Source organism: Labrus mixtus, chromosome 13, assembly GCF_963584025.1.
Source record: "Labrus mixtus chromosome 13, fLabMix1.1, whole genome shotgun sequence".
Lineage (NCBI taxonomy): Eukaryota > Metazoa > Chordata > Actinopteri > Labriformes > Labridae > Labrus > Labrus mixtus.
In genome coordinates this window covers 8,401,290-8,417,695 of record NC_083624.1, presented here as the reverse complement: position 1 = coordinate 8,417,695, position 16,406 = coordinate 8,401,290, and the positions used below count along the sequence as shown (strand labels likewise).

General features: G+C 41.4%; 1 protein-coding gene across 1 annotated transcript in view; it reads left to right on the top strand.

Moving 5' to 3' along the window:
- xpo4 (exportin 4) overlaps positions 1–16,406 on the top strand; it is a 53,967-nt gene that overhangs the window by 24,781 nt on the left and 12,780 nt on the right. The window contains exons 8-9 of the mRNA XM_061053525.1: positions 8,595–8,752; positions 15,903–16,077. Of these exons, the coding sequence (XP_060909508.1) occupies positions 8,595–8,752; positions 15,903–16,077 (333 nt within the window). The remainder of the gene's footprint in view (positions 1–8,594; positions 8,753–15,902; positions 16,078–16,406) is intronic.

Sequence of the window (16,406 nt, the reverse complement as noted above, 5' to 3'; positions counted from 1 at the left end):
TTATTTAAATAATAGTTGTTGTTATTAAATCTGCCGACGATCATTCATACTTTTTCTGTGCCCCAGTAATAGTCTGATAATCAGCATACATTGACAGCCGTTTGTATGTTTTTAGACTTCTTCTTAATTCGCATAGCAATCACAAATAACTATAACCGTCTCCAAACAGCGCCCGTAATCAGAGGTTTGAAACACAAAGCTCACAGGCGTAATCAAGCCTTTGATTGGCCGGCAGCAGCAGCAGCACTTTGGCATGAATAAAAATATTTGTCATTTTTCGGTCGCTTGTCTTTGCTGCTGGAATCTGCAGGATGTGTTTTGTGTTGGTTTCAGTTTTCAGACGTCCAGTCTCATCTCCCGCTCTGGTATTTCTAGTAGCTCAACTGTTTGTTATTGTAAGGCTGCTGTGGCACCGTCAGCTGTCCGAGTGTGAGTGTGTGTGTGTGTGTGTGTGTGTGTGTGTGTCTATGTTTGTGTAACAGCATCCCTCTGGTTGTGTTGCGTGCATTTTTGTGTGTGTTGGGGGCATATCCGTCTCTGTGGGATAGTGTAAATATGAGATGTCAAGTTTGTTTGTGTGTTTTTAAGTAGTGTGTGTTTATATAAGTTGGTTTATGTGTGTTTGTGTGTGTGTGTGTGTGCGCGTGTGTATGAGTGTGTGTGTTTGTATATTTATTCAATTTAATGGGGTCCTTTGCTGTCTCAGCTGCCGCATCTCCTCAGCTGTGAGAGGTAACAGGCTGTGTGTGTGTGTGTGTGTGTGTGTGTGTGTGTGTGTGTGTGTGTGTGTGTGTCTGTCTGTCTGTCTGTCTGTCTGTCTGTCTGTCTGTCTGTCTGTCTGTCTGTCTGTCTGTCTGTCTGTCTGTGTGTTGGTGTGTGTCTGCGTTTGTGTGTGTAAAGAGGGGTACACAGAGACACGCGCCGTCAGGGTCACAGTCCACATCATACCAGTGGGGGGATTAGAGCCTGGCCCCAGGATTAGGGGCCCCCCCTGTTAACTACCGCAGTAACCCACCCATCACTCTTACACACACACACTCATCACCCTGTTTGAGGGGCTCCGTGGAGTCGTGGTCCCTCTGTGTGTGGGTGTCTGGCTCCGGGGCTCCTTCACTGGTCTGTGTTGTAAATGTCTGCTCTGACACAAGGAGGTTTGTCAGTCTGGGATTGGAGAGTTATCATCGACCATATTTTAGTTTCTTTTTTAGGATAGTTTAGGATAACAGGGTTTTATGACAAGGTGAAAGAGAAGTCTAAGGACGCAGCTAAGTCATTGATATTAATTCAGAAAGGGTCAGAGTTACAAGGCTAGTTAGCCCAGGATTTTAAACAAATGCATGTTTTGTATAGTTTAAAAAAAGACCCCCTATACCACTATAGCTTAAATCAAACTCGTTTCTTTGCAGATCATCGATCAGATCTAACAGATGGATTACTGTGCTAAGTTTGACCTTCAGTACTTTAGATAGTAGTGCATGCACACTAAAGCTGTTTTCACATGTACAGTCCTGGAAATCTTTTAGAGGATTTCAGGAGGACTGCTTTTGAAATCCTCCTGATCTGGTTGTTTGTTCACACATGAACCTCACAGCGGGAACAATCAGGGTCAGAGGGGAGGGAAGGCAAGACATGGTGTAAAAAGAACGACGCAGAACAGCAGTGGTGGACAAAGTAACACACTGCGCTATTTGTCGCTAAAATTGGAAAGATTGCTTTTATATCAATGGAAAGTGAAGTTTGACAGAATCAGGACATCAACAAAAGAATAGAGAAGAACATACTGGTGAAGAGAAAACATAATGCAGCAGTTTAATTACACGCACGGAGATGGTAACGATGGCGTGCAGACAGTCTAAGGTCAACTATTTGCTGTACTTTTATTGAAGTAAACGTGTGAGAGACATGACAATAAAACAACTGAACTGAGGGTGGCCTCGGCTCACAGGACGTCTACTAATCAGAAGATCGGCAGTTTGATCCTCGACTCCACCAGATCTCATGTGACAGTATCCTTCGGCGTATCCCATAATTCTCCCAAAGGCAGGGAACTTCACAAATAAATAGATAATATATCACTTAACCAGGTCATTACTCATGACTTATTGGCCTGAGGGTCATGATCTCCCTTCAGACTGAGAGAAAAAGGACACATTAACGTATCAGCTTAATAATTGTGAAGCGTTTAGCGGACATTTTACTGCTGAGAAGATGCTTATTCTGCCGGAGCGTCATTCTGTCCCCCAGGGTCTTTTACTGAAGTCTCTCTTCCATTCAGCTGGTGACAACCACGCCTCTGAGTTCCTGGGATTGAGGGATCGCGGGTGGCTTGTCGACAGAGTGGAAGAAATATTGAGGCAAAAAAAGAGTAACGGTATGAGGTGGTGAGGAAAAGGCTAACAAGAGAATCAGGGCTAGAGGAGAGGCATTTATGTTTTTTTACAGTGGAGACAAAGAAGAAGATAGAACAGAGAAAGACAATTTAGAGAAGGAGTGGATGTAATCTGCAGGAGAGAGAGAGAGAGGTCTGGGGATAAATGGGCCGTGCTAAATTGAAAACCTTGTGTGATTGTTGACCTCCTTCAAAAAGAAACCCTTCTACTTTTGTCGATGTTCTACCTTTTGACCGGAGTGCACATTTCCACTCAAGCGGAACGAAGAGAAAGGAGAAAAGAACAGTGAAAAAAATAAAAAACACACACACGCTCTGAAGCGACTGTAATTTTGACTCAAGCTGTGTTTTTGTGTGTTTTTGTTTCTCAGGGTTTTCTGTTTCTGTTTTGGCTCGGAGTGATTAGAGAGCGGCAGCAAATTGTGATTGAGTGTGTAGCCGCATGCAAATGCAAACACACACACACTCATCCAAGATCAGTGGATGCATCTGGTTTATTTCATCGCATCAAATGGATATCTACACAGACGCACTCCAGTAACACTGCAGGAACACACTAACCTACTTCACCTCTTCAGACACAATGGCAAACACACACACACAGACACTTTAGTCCTCCAATACTTTAACCACAACACATCTACGGGAAAAAAGCTGAATTCATGGTTGTTTATAGAGGGGTTACTCTGTAGCTACAGTACAGATGTTTTGTACAAACTGCGACTCTAAAATGTGCATCAGAATTTCCCAGATCTTTTCCAAAGTGACGTCATTAAATTGCCTGTTTTGTCAAAGTAACAGTCTAAAACCCAAAGACCCTTAATGTACGACAATCAAAGACAAAGAAACGCATCAAAGGCTTAAATCAGCAATAGGTTATCCACAATAGTGAGCAATTACTTCTGTGTTTGATGGATTCTAAAAAAAAAAGTCTTGGTGTGTAATCAGCTGAGCTCATATTGTGAACACCACCACATCAGTAGCACCCTTTTAGCATTTTTAGTCTTGATGCAAAATCATGATGAAATATTCATTCACCAGATTAGCTATAAATGGACAGTCTGGTCGCCGGTAGCCTAGTGGTTATGTTGCACCCCCCCATGTACAGAGGCTGAAGTCCTCGTCGCAGCCACCGTGGGTTCGACTCCGACCATTTGCTGCATGTCATCCCTCCACTCTCCCCTCCCATAATATGTCATTCTGTCTTTCCTCAGTTGTCCTATCCAATAAAGTGAAGACCCAATAGAAATCTTAAATAAGTAAATAATGGACAATCCAATACCGAGCTGTTTTCTCAACATCTCATCATACAAGGCTTGTTTTCCCGTTATAACACATTTGTTTATCTCATTGCTTTGAAGCGTGTTTTCTTGCGATATCGGGATACATTTCTGGAGATCTAGACGATGAAACAATAGGCTGGTCAATGTGTGAGCCGGATCATGACATGCCGGCCTTTGCTACTCTGGAGATGCCTGACATATAAATTGTGACCCCGAGTAACTAACGAGAAAGCACTCGTTATCACATGACAAGGCGGTTAACAAACAGTGTGGATGCATGTCCGCTTAAGGCTTCTGTATTTTTGCTATCATGTTATAAGGTTTAGACTGTGATAGCAGCGTCTTTAATGTCCTCACAGAGATATAAATACCAGAGCACATACAGTAAAGCAGTTTGTGTTTTCCCAGTAAACACAATCAGTGTGGAGTGCAGGGACTGATGAGGCTGCAGCACAGGCTGATTCCCGTCTGACTCGGCCTGCAGGCAAACTGTAACCCAATCTGAGCGAGAGAGAGAGAGAGAGGGGAGGTGGAAAAGAGCGAGCAAAAGACAATAAGCTGGAAGCAGAGTGTTGATTTGAAAAAACAGAAAGATGAGCCTCTGAGCCCCCCTGAGGAAACAGACACCAGGCTTTGTCTCCTTCTATAAATATCATAACTCACTCCACTTCTCTTTTCTCTCTCTTCATTTATTCCCTCTTTTCCTCTCCTCCTCTGATTGTAAAGTTCCTCTCATATGTTTTTCTTTATCTTCCTTCACCCTCTTTGTTTGCCTTTTCTTTTCCTTTTTCTTCTGTCAAAGCTATCGTATCTTCTCAGAGATAGCTCGTGTAGTCTGCAGCACAGAGTAATAAACCGCTCCAAACCCAAAGTTAGCACTGAATGTCGGCTGTGTCTGTTTAAAGGAAAGGGAAGGTTTAATCTTTTAAAATTAAATGTAAATTATGTGATTTTTCCGGTTTGTTATGCTGCTTGATTATGGCAACAATTATAATCACGATTATTTTTGATTGATATTGAGATCACAATTTCTGAACACTCAAGAAATAAATGAAGTGTACAATCAAAATAAATAAACTATGTTTTTTTTGAGGTAGTGGTGAAGAACTCTTGGGGCAGAAGTTTAACAACAAACGCTTTAACATAACCAAATGGAACAAAACCTACGGACGAAACAGGCGCAAAGCAGCATGTGGCGCAGTAATCGTTAATCTTGATTCTCTTGTTTTCATGATTGTGGGAAGACAGAATGGTAATTGAAATTTAAACTTGTTGAATTGTCCAGCTCTATAATGTGTCCATTTTAGGGTGACGAAAGGATGATTCAAAAATAAAACGTTTTTGCAGCAGCCCATTATAGAAATCATAAATTAGACTCTATAGTCTGTCTGATGTGGACGAGAAGATTCACAGACATCGTAAAGGGGAGACCACACATGTGCAGGTACATAGGCTGTGCTGCTCTGACCGGGGGCTGACCTGGGATCAAATCCAACCCTGCCCAATACATCTTTTTGTGGTTGGTGACTGTGATGCACTGCACAGTGACAAAGTCATTTTATCTTTGATGGACGAGATACGACTTGCAAACCTCTGCTAACATGTGCGTGAATGTGTGAGTGTAGGTTTTGATACTTGGTCGAAATATTGACATTTAATCAACATTTATATAATAGTTGGTTAGATCTTTTCGGAGTTTTACTGGACACATTTTAGAATACTAATGCCTCCTACAATATCAAACTTCACCAAGCCCTTCATTAGTTTTATGTCTGCTCTCTTCCTACTTGATGAAGCAAATTAAATACACACCACATTTTAATACACACCACATTATCGTCCATGTTGTTGTTGTTGTCATTCAGAACAGCTTCTCTGATCCTAAATCCATTGTTTAATCAGCGTGCAAAATCTACTGTCATCTGATCTGCATGCACAAAATGTTTCCATATTGTTTTTTTTTTTGTTCCCTTTCCTTCAGTCAACCCACACACACACACACACACACACACACACACTGTGTATCTCTAACTATAGTCAGACTCAAGGCGACTGACATTACTGGCATTGCACGGATCATTCGCTGGTGCAGCTGCTTTTTCAGAGCTCGCTGCTCAATCCTCTGGCCTTGCGCTACCTCTCCCACCCCTCTCTCTCTCTCTTTCTCTCTCTCGCTCACTCACCCGGCACCCCACCTCCTCCTCCTCCTCCTCCTCCTCCTCTCACTGAGTTCTTCCAGAGGATGACTTCACGCTCTGGAAGAGGGAAGCAGCAGCAGTGCTGAAAACTACAGTGGCTACGCTACGCTAGCATCTGAGATCTCCAAGATTTCCAGCAAGCGTGGCTTACAACCAACCAGGAACCCCAGCTGTAGAGCGCAGGGAGAGGGACGAGAGGGTAGGAGGAGAGGGGAGAGGCAGCAGGAAGGAATTTTTGGGGTTTGAGGGAGTGAGAAGGGGAAAGCACTGGAGAGGAGGAGGAAGAAGAAGAAGCAACAAGGAGAGGGAGGTTGAAAGTTTGATTGCTGCTGCGATGGAGTCATGCGCTGGCTTAGTGTGTGAAGCCGGTGAAGACACTCTGGATTTAAGAGGATGACAGTTCAAGAGACAGGAGAAGAAGAAGAAGAGGAAAGGAAAAAAAAGGGCTCGGACTCGCAGAGGAGGGAGAGCTCACAGGAGGAACGCAGCTGAGCTCCAGACGTCCGCATTTTACCGTTATTGGAAACATGTTGCTGAGAGGCTGTGATGACTCGCTGCGCTGTTACTGCTGCTACCTTGCTGCGTGTGTATGTCTGTGTGCACAGTTGGAAAAAAAACAATGTCTCGTCTTCTGCTGGAGTGTGACAGCTCAGAACGAACAAAACCCCAAATCTCAAAACTGACCGAGAGCTCTGGACTGCTATGAGACTGAATCGAGTAGACCTTGCCCCAGATTTTTTCCACTCTGGGTTTGATTGAGGCTGTCTGTGGGCTCAGACGGGCTCAGTGAGTATTTGTTTGAGACCGGGGTCACAGTGTCTGAAGACCGACTGTGCTAAAGAAAATCCGTTCTTCGCTTCGTCTCTGCTTGCTGGGTTACACCAGTGAGTACAGTATTCACCTCGCCTTGTATCTGCCGGTCTGTTTTTAAAAGTGTTGACAGGAGGATCACACAGGTTCACCTTTTCCTTCTGTGCCCGGGACTTTGATTTCAAAGCTGCATTCTCTTTACGATTGATCTGTAATGTAGTGCCAATAACAAGAAGCATGCAAGTATGTTATGGCATCAGCGCAAAATCAATGCTGTCCGTTTAGATGCCATTTTCCAACCAACGCCCCGTAATACATTTATTGGACAAATAGGAGACAAATCAGTCTTATCTCAGGGTTTCATCAGTGGTAGAAAAAGTCTTAAAGATTATCTAACTCTGTTCCCTAAAATAAAGCATAAGCAGGTATTCTGTTGATTTAATTTTAAAAAGCAAAGGTCTTGAATTTTGTCCTCATGTTTCACAGACTCATATCAGTAAGACATTTTTTCGCTGGCTTTCAGGAAACAGTATACACTTACAATAAAAGGTGGCTGCAGTGATTTTGTATGCAGGAGACGGCTATCCATTCAACCTGTGGTGAACACTACCGCTGGTTACTGTAAGCAGTTAGGAAGCTCAGCGACATGTAACGAGAGTCCTTTTTTTGTTTTTTTGTTTTTTTACTTAAATGAATGATATTTTTTTTAAATGGGATAATCCTATAAATGTCTCGTTTCGGCTCGCAGAAATCTGGTGACTGGTGTTCTGTATTTATTTAATTGGTAGGACTTTGAATACTGTATAAAAAATTACATTTAATTAGATATTTTAAAAATATTCAAAAGTAAGAATTTATTTTAAGAATGCAGAAATCCTTCCATCTCTGTTTTTTTTTAACAATCTGTGCAGACATGGTATGAAACTTCTTAAAGAAAAGACTTAAAGCTCGGTGTAAATAAATCAATAATCTGTGACACACTGAAGATAACTTTACCATCACTTTGTTGTGATTTAACACCACCAGCTTCCTCAGGTTCACCCAGCATGCTTTGTTTTTTATTTTTTCACTGCATGTTCCTGCTAACAAGCGGCTCTTTAGACCGTAGGTTGGCTGTGCACGGGGTATCCTGTTGGTCATTTATATTAAGAAAGTACGCATGTATTAATTTACCCTTCTGTAATATTCAAATAAAACAAGAAGTTTAACACTTAAATTTAACTAATGTCACAAATAATACTCCAAACTCCAAAGATAATTCTGACGTCCCTAAAAAGTGAAAACATAAAGAGAGAGTGAAATAAATCAAATCAAAGCCGGGAGATTTGAACAGAACATTTTTGTGAGAATGCACCTACATTTATATTTCTAACAAACAGAGGAGCCAAGCAGACGGCTTTGCTCAAACGTTGATTTTCCTTTCTCTGTTTCCCCCCTAACAGCTTCCTCTTCTATTTTCGTTCTTACTCTCGTACTTATTTTAATTTCATTTAATGCTTAATGTGAGGCATCTTATATTTCAAAAGGCACTTTTGAGTGCTACCTTCCTGTTGTGTGAGTAGTATTAAAAAACAGGGAGACTTTAAGACACTTACTCAGATCAAACTAGATGCTCAATATAGATTTCCGTCTTTATTACAAAAAAGGGAATAATCAAAAGGGAAACATGGGAGGCATCACTGTTTTCTCTTCTCTTAATGCAGGTGAACATTGAAAACAAAACTGCTTTGCTTTTTCAGTAAATAGTTAAAAGTGTGTTTATCCACATCAAATGTATTCTTCTGTCCTTTTCTAGTATATGTTAAGTAACTGTTTGTTCACTGAGGCTGGTTATTCCTTCTACTCGATGAGACTACTTTTTATTTTTTCACAACTTGAAAAAAGAAGACTGACCTTGCTTCTCTCGTCTTTCAGGTGCACAGGAAGATTCGGGAGGACTCGGACATGGCACAGGACTCCCTGCAGTGCCTGGCCCAGCTGGCCTCCATGCATGGGCCCGTCTTCCCCGACGAGAGCGCCCAGGTCTCGTACCTCGCCCACCTGGTGGAGGGCCTGCTCAGCATGATTAACGGGTGAGTCCTTCACTGTGCTGGAAAACTGAACAAATGCTCCACCTGTGGCTTATAAATAATCTCAGTTCCTTGCTCAGTACTTTGTTGTGTTTTATGAACAGTAACGTTTGACCGTCTACATCCATGGTCTAGACTGAATTATCTCCACAACTGTCCTAATAGTTTTCAGATAGTCGTAGCTTCCAGAGGATGAACGCTAATAACTTGACATTTGTTTGGACGCATAGGTTCCTCTTTTGACATCAGCTACTCGTGTTGTTCAGTACTTTGTTTACATCCTTGCACACTAAATGGTGATAATTTTTCCTGCTTGATGTTAGCATAATGGAGTTTCATTTCTCCTTAGAACGATGACGCTATTATTATGGAGCTCAAACCTGAATGTGTGTGAGTCTGCCGTGAGCCCTTACTGTAGACTCCTGAGAGTCTACCGTGAGATCTTCAGCTGTTACATCCCTGTTTGTTTTTAATAAATTACTCTTTGTTGCATTGACCTCTTGGGGGGGAAAAAAAGCAAAAAAGTGTGGCACAGAAGGATTTGTATAAAATAAAAGGAGATTAGATGAAAATGACATTTAATCTCTGTGACAGTGCAGATGTGCATTCTGGATAAAGTGTGGATTATGTTTGTACCTTTAATGAAAATGTAATGCTTTTATTAAAATCTCAGCTGATCATTCCAACTGAAGATAGAGCGGCGTTCAGAAAGCAGGATGAGTAAACACGGTTCCCTTCACAATACCTCGGCTACAGTCTCCGTACTTTATCTCCTCCCAGTCAAGGATTTCATGTTTGTTGAATTCAGAGACTCAACAAGTGTTGGAGGCCGACATCAGCAGGAGTGTGTGACTCATACTGTGACATCTGCTTTTTGTAATTACTCCTTCAGTCTGTGCTTTTTATGACCTCTGTTTTTAGCATCTACCTACTCTATGGCGTCGGTTCAAAACCTGAGGGGGAGGCTTGGCTTTGAGGGTCATGAAGCAGTGATGCAATGGGATGAGTCAAACTGGCAGAGAAATCTGGTTCGAGAACTGTAAAAAAAATGATTATCAATATTTGGCATCTTTGATTTTAGAATTGTATCACACGAGTCAAGCGAGATTTGTTGTGTCCATATTTTATCTCCCCCCAATTGTAAATTATTGCTCCCCTACTGCGTCCCTCTGTTGGATAAAAATATTTTCCTGGCCCACGAGGTGTCGTATACAAGTAAGAAAATACAACAAGAAGAATCCATTCATTTGAGAGCAAACTCACAATAATCAACATAAATAAATGTCTGACAAAGTCTCTTCTGAGATTTTAGATAGATTCATAACTTTTTTTGGGCTAATCAGTCACTCCCTGCTAAGTGTTAAGGCTAGCTCTTTCACTCAGCAGAATACCAAATGGAGCAGCAATAAATTCAGCCAGTCTCACAGATGACTGGAGAAGATCCTGAAGTATGTACTAATTCAAAAATAGACTTTAAATCATGAATAGAGAATCGTTTTGAATCGAAAATAGATTCTGAGTCGAATCCTGACCCCAAGAATCGAAATGGAATCGTGAGACACCCAAAGATTCCCAGCCCTAATATCGAGTCCTTCCCCTTTCCCACTTCTGCGTCCTGCGTTGATGTCATTTTGGATTTACGACTCAGGAGTCTGTAAACATGCATGGCTTCAAATCCGACATACTGTCTCAGTCCGCCTGAAATAATCCAACGCACAAGCTCCAATCAACAAATCCAGAACATGATACCAAAGTTATCCTCAGAAATGTTAAATAATTTAACTTTAAGATGAATTAAGACCACATGAAGATCCCGTAACCAGCGTATAACTCATGGTGATTCACGACTGAGGCGGTTTAACCGGCTTTAGAGTTGAGTCATTGTGGGCAGGTGTGTGGCGTCGGAGAACCTGAGCCACCGGGCCTTCCTCCGTTCAGCAGTGATTCTCGCTCCAGCACGGCCCGCTTGTACGAACAGGTCATGTGAAGAAATAGATTTTGTGCTGAGTAACAGTACGAGTTGTGTAAGCCCGTGGCGTTCCACACAGACAGGCGGCTGTTTGGAGCCTATTGATTGTTCCTGTGTGTGGTGTCCGTATTGAGTGTGTTTGGGGGGGCTTCAGGTGGGGGGGGGGTGCATTTAAAGAGGTTTGGGTTCTGTTTTTAGCCACTGGGTATCAGGTACAGCTACCTAAAGGTTTAAAGAGAAGCCGTATCTTTTTACGAGGGGAGTTACTGGTTTAATACCAGTTTAAAACCAGAACACTGTGAATGTGAAAACCTCAAACAGAGCCAAACATCCTGCCTGTAAGTCAGACTGGATTCATGTTTTTTATGAGCTAAGAAGAACATAAAAAATCCAATAATTATAGACTCTCACTGACCTTCAGGCCGTCGTTCAGTCCTTTATTTCAACCTGTTTCTGCTGCTTCCATTATTTCTGCACTTTTTTAAAAATGACTTCAGAGTGCAGAGAGAGAGAGAGGGGAGCTCTGTCATCTCATTGGCTTACATGTTTCTCTTTAAGTACCATGCATGGTTTTATTATTTCGTCATAAAGCCTTTAATGGATTTGACCTAATATGTTTCTGAATGATCCTTTTAAAAACGCTGCCTTACATTTTCAACTACTCGTTGAGATATGTTTGATTCATTCAGTGAACTGTGATTGGCTGAAATTTGATCTCAATGGCCAGCAATTAAAAAAGACGACATCATAGACACAAGTCAAACTAACAGAAGAAACTAGGACTGGGAATCACCAGAGGCTTTTAAGAGAGATTTAAAATATTTTCAGATATGCTGAGAATTGAAAGATACATTTTTATTGCAATTTAAGTTTTAAACTGCATATTATGTCCACAAAATTAAACTAAATCAAGAACTGTTATGTCAAATAAGAAAACATTCTCAGTCTTTTCATCTCACTTCAGTCTTTTTATTTCTACACAATGTGAGTCGAGCCCACAGACTGATCAAAGTCAAACACTGTAAAAGGCTGCATGCACCTCAAACAATAATCTATAAAACTTATAAAATACTAAACCATTCACTTTTGTAACGGTTCTGTTTGAAATATGAGAAGCTTTTCACAATAAAAGAAACTCTTTATTTCTTTGAAAGGTGTTGTGAAACATCAGCAGCAATACAAGGTTCAACATAAATGAAATAGTTCAAACTTTAAATTAAAAGAGAGCACATCGTATTCTCTTCCAGCTGTGTGACTTCAAAGTTTTTACTACTTGGTGCTACAAACGCATTTGAATCATAAATTAAAGTTTGATACCCAGAATTTGTTTTAATGTTTTGGATAAAACAATGAGTTAGAAAAGGTTTTAAACAGAAAAAGTTGTGTTCATGGAAACGGTGTGTGTGATGAGCTGAAAGCATTAAGTACAGCTGAAGTGTTTTATGTTCATTTGTAGGCAAAGTGGTTCTGATCTGAAGTAGGGGGGGCGCGCTCACATGTTTGAATAACTGAGACATATTTTAATGTGCACATGAGCATGTTGTTGGAGCACATGATCCAGTGAGCAGGGGTCTCTCTCTCTCTCTCTCTCTCTCTCTCTCTCTCTCCCCTTCTCTCCCGCTCCGTCTGTAATCACCTATTCTTGGAGCTTTTTTCCAATTGCCTCATCGGAAAACCATGCGGCGAGGGATGGCAGATCTGCTGTGATTGAACAGTTCTGCTCGCAATTTAACTCCATCTGATAGAGGTTAGCTCGGCCTCTCACACACAACGCTTCTCTCTCTCTCTCTCTCTCTCTCTCTCTCTCACTGTGGAGAGGTGCATCAATTCAAATAAAACTTCAGGATTAAGACTTCTTCCTATTTCTGAGCAGCACAGGCCGCACAGAGAAGACTAAGATACTCAGGAAACTTCAGTGCTGAGGCGGTGATGGTTTGTTATAGAGGGGTTAAAGAGGATTTCCCCCCTGAGCGTCTTCATGTGCTTTCATCTCTGCAGACGTGGAAAACCCTAAACATGAATATTTGAGGTGTGCGTTTGGTACAGGACTCTGTGGGTTAGCTTCCAGCTAATAGAGCTGCATGTTCTCATGATTCATAAGTAGAGCCTGTGACAGTAAAGCAGTATTAAGTTATCAATATATTATACATACGATATGTCAGCAAATGTAGGATTTAGGAACAGCCCTGTTTGTCCTCATTCAAGTGCTTTAATGTTTTATATGAAATGAAGATAGCGTTGTCTTTACCTTGAGTTTGTCTCGTTTATTTTTATCTTCCCATATTTATCTTAGCGGTAAATATTGAGTTTTTACTGGGTTTAGTTTTGCTTCTGGTCTCTTAAGAGTGACCGTGGTTTTGGGGGCGCTGGTGGTGCAGTGATTAGTGTGCGTGCCCCATGTATGGAGGCTATCGTCCTCCAAGTGGGTGGCCCAGGTTCAAATCCAACCTGTGGCTCCTTTCCCGCATGTCAATCCCCACTCTCCATCTCCCTGATTTCCAACTCTATCCACTGTGCTGTCTCTCCAATAAAGGCAGAAAATGCCCCCCCCCCCAAAAAAAAAGAGTGACCGTGGTTTTGTTGTATGTTTACAATAGTCATTATGGTGTCTGGATCTGGTGGTTCTGCTCTGCAGCTGAAACGCACACGAGAGAGATCCGTGTTTGTTTTGTCGTTAGCACCTTCTATTCTTTTAGGAAACTTAGAAGTTTGAATGTTGACAGTACTGTGTTGAATTTGTTTTATTGAAAGTACATTGACCTGTTGTATTCAGGGTTGAGAGGGAGCATTGTCTGCAAAAAAAAAATCAGAGCAAACTGGTTTTATTTTGGTGCATTTGGAAACTGTGTGTCCAGAGAGATAACTAATAAGATTACATTTCCAGCTTTAAAATGCCCTGCTCAGTATTCTGACTACTATCTAATGTTGTGTTTGTATATGGTTTTGTAAAGACAACATTCTGATGATTGTTTTTGTGGTTGTTTCTATTTTCTACAAAACACAATTTCACAAATTATGACCTTGATAGCTCCCTTATAGGAGGATGTATGTTGTGATGTGTTTGCTTTGCTGCTCGTGTAACTTTCATTTGAAATACGTTGCTTGTAAAGTATGTTTTGAAAGGAGAAGCTCGACACGTTTTTGGACAAATCTCCAGCTCCATGTCTTTGTTTGGGCGTTGTTTTGTTCCTCATTTTATTATTGATTTGGAAGATGAGCTTTCCCACACATTCAATTTAATTGTCTTGGTTTTTTTTTTTTTTACTCCATCTGCCCGCTCACAAGTTTTTTTTAATGCGGTTTAACAGTTCTGTCATTCTGTGATGATTCTTTTCTAAACGTTATTAAGAATGAGCTTTTCTCAAAGTGAATCTGGCAGCTCTTAAATTAAATCTTAAATCTTTTGAATGTTTCAAGAAACAAAATGTGTTGCATGCGGAAATTTTAAACTTGAAAAAAAAAAAATTAAACCACTTGGAGTAAGACAAAATGGTAAATGGACTTGAGCTTTTATAGTACTTTTCTAGTCTTCTGAATACTCAATAGTTTTACACATTCACACAAGTGTCCATCAGTGTTAACTAATCCCATTCATACACATTCACACGCGGCTGACGAAGCAGCGGGAGCAACTCTGGTTTAAGTGTCTTGCCCAAGGACACATCGGACATGTGGCTGCAGGAGCTGGGGATCGAACCCCTTACCTTCCGGTTGAGAGACGACCGACTGTAGCACTGAGCCACATCCACAATCAATATGAATGATGAAAGTCCATTAGTGGATTTTTTTAAACAATCATGGACTCCTAGAATTGGTTCTGGTTTTGGTTTCGCTCTGTTGCCTGAAGCTCCTCCAGCTGATCACTTTTGCCTAATTCAGTCTGTGACCTTAAACGCTGCACAGTTAATCACACTTCCATCCGTCTGCTTGAGCAGGACTTCGTGTTGATTGAAGTTATGGACGTTTTTGAAAGACACAGACATAATTAAAGCTATTTCAGGAGCGTCCTTCACACACAGTGTTCTCGCGCTGTGCACGGACTCTGGGTGTCTGGAGGTGACGATAAGATGGACTGAGTGGTTTTTAAGACTCTCCTGATAGTGGCTGAGTGAGATACTGTTTGACGTCAACATGATGAGCAAAGCTGTGAGAATGTTATATTTAGCTTCAGTAATATGACTGCATCAATGTTTAATTTCTGTGCTGTGTTAACTCGTACATCCAAAAAACGGACAACAGAGACTCTTCCTCTTTCAACCGTCGAAGTAAAGACGGACTTGACGTTCAGAATAGGGCTGTCTGCATGAACTTGTTAATCATGATTAATTAAGCTCTGAAAACAATGGGCCGTTTATTTTTGTTGTGGCATCACACGTGTAGCGATGTCGTTTGATTTTCACTAGTATCGTATCAGGACCAACATAAGTCTTGGTGCGGTCTCACAGAGTCGCTAACATGGCTGCGGAGTAGTTCTGTGTGTGAGTCTGTTCCAGAAACTTTGCTGCATTATATGAGTGTGATCCTTCTCTTCACATGTGCTGTGCATGCACTGTGCTTATATTTGTCCAGATGCTCTAGTATTTAAATTAAAACTGACTTCATAGTATGTTTTTTTTTAAATACAACAACATGTGTGAATTATGTTGAGCATGTCCAGGCCTGTCACGCCCGTCTTCATGGTATAATCTGATCATGAAATGTTCTCTTAAAAAGAGTAATTACAGTCTTTACAGTCGACAGTTAACTCTATTTTTTTACTCTGAGTACAGAACAGAGAGGCACATATATACCATAAACATCTCAGATGCAGCAGTGGAAGTGCTCAGGGGTCAAGTTTCCCACCAGTTTTGGTTAAGGATCAATTTTCATGCCTTTTTCCAAACCTCAGTCGTCTGTGAGTTGGATTGAAATTGACCCCAGTTTAGCCCCGGCCTCACCCTGCAGAGTTGAAACCGTCCCTCCGCAGGCCAAAACACGGGTTTGAATCCTCGATGGAAGAGAAGCTGTGTGGACTCCCTTCAGTTACATTTTTAAATTGATTTTCAACACGCGACGTAACACTGGCAGCAGATGTATCATAAAATGTAAAAATCCATACTACTTGATTTTATGTTTCTCACTTCTGAGTCTCACGACATAATTAAACATTTAATTGACTCACACTTTTAATATCTGTGTTTCCAGGATTGAGATCGAGGACTCCGAGGCGGTGGGCATCTCCAACATCATCTCCAATCTGATCACCATGTTCCCTCGAAGTGTCTTAACCGCGCTGCCCAGCGAACTCTTCACCTCCTTCATTAACTGCCTCACATTGCTCACCTGCTCGTTCGGACGCAGCGCCGCCCTAGAGGAAGTGGTGAGCAGTTACACCGTCATGTGCCTTACAAAATTTCGATCATTCTCAGTGAATTTTAAGGTTCATTTTTGGGCTTTTTGGGCCTTTGTTTTCGAGATAGGACAGCGGATTGAGTCAGAAATGTAGGGAGAGAGTGGGAAATCACATATTTCTGAACAAGATTCATCATTTTTATACAGGTTTTTTTAAACATTTGGTACCACTGCTGCCAGGTAGGTGTCAGAGAGAATCACCCTTTAAACATTTGTGTACATTTTCTGCAGCTAAGAGTCACAGTGAGCGAGACAATCAACTTTTTTTTAAAAGCAGGATGAGGTTCCTTAGTCTGG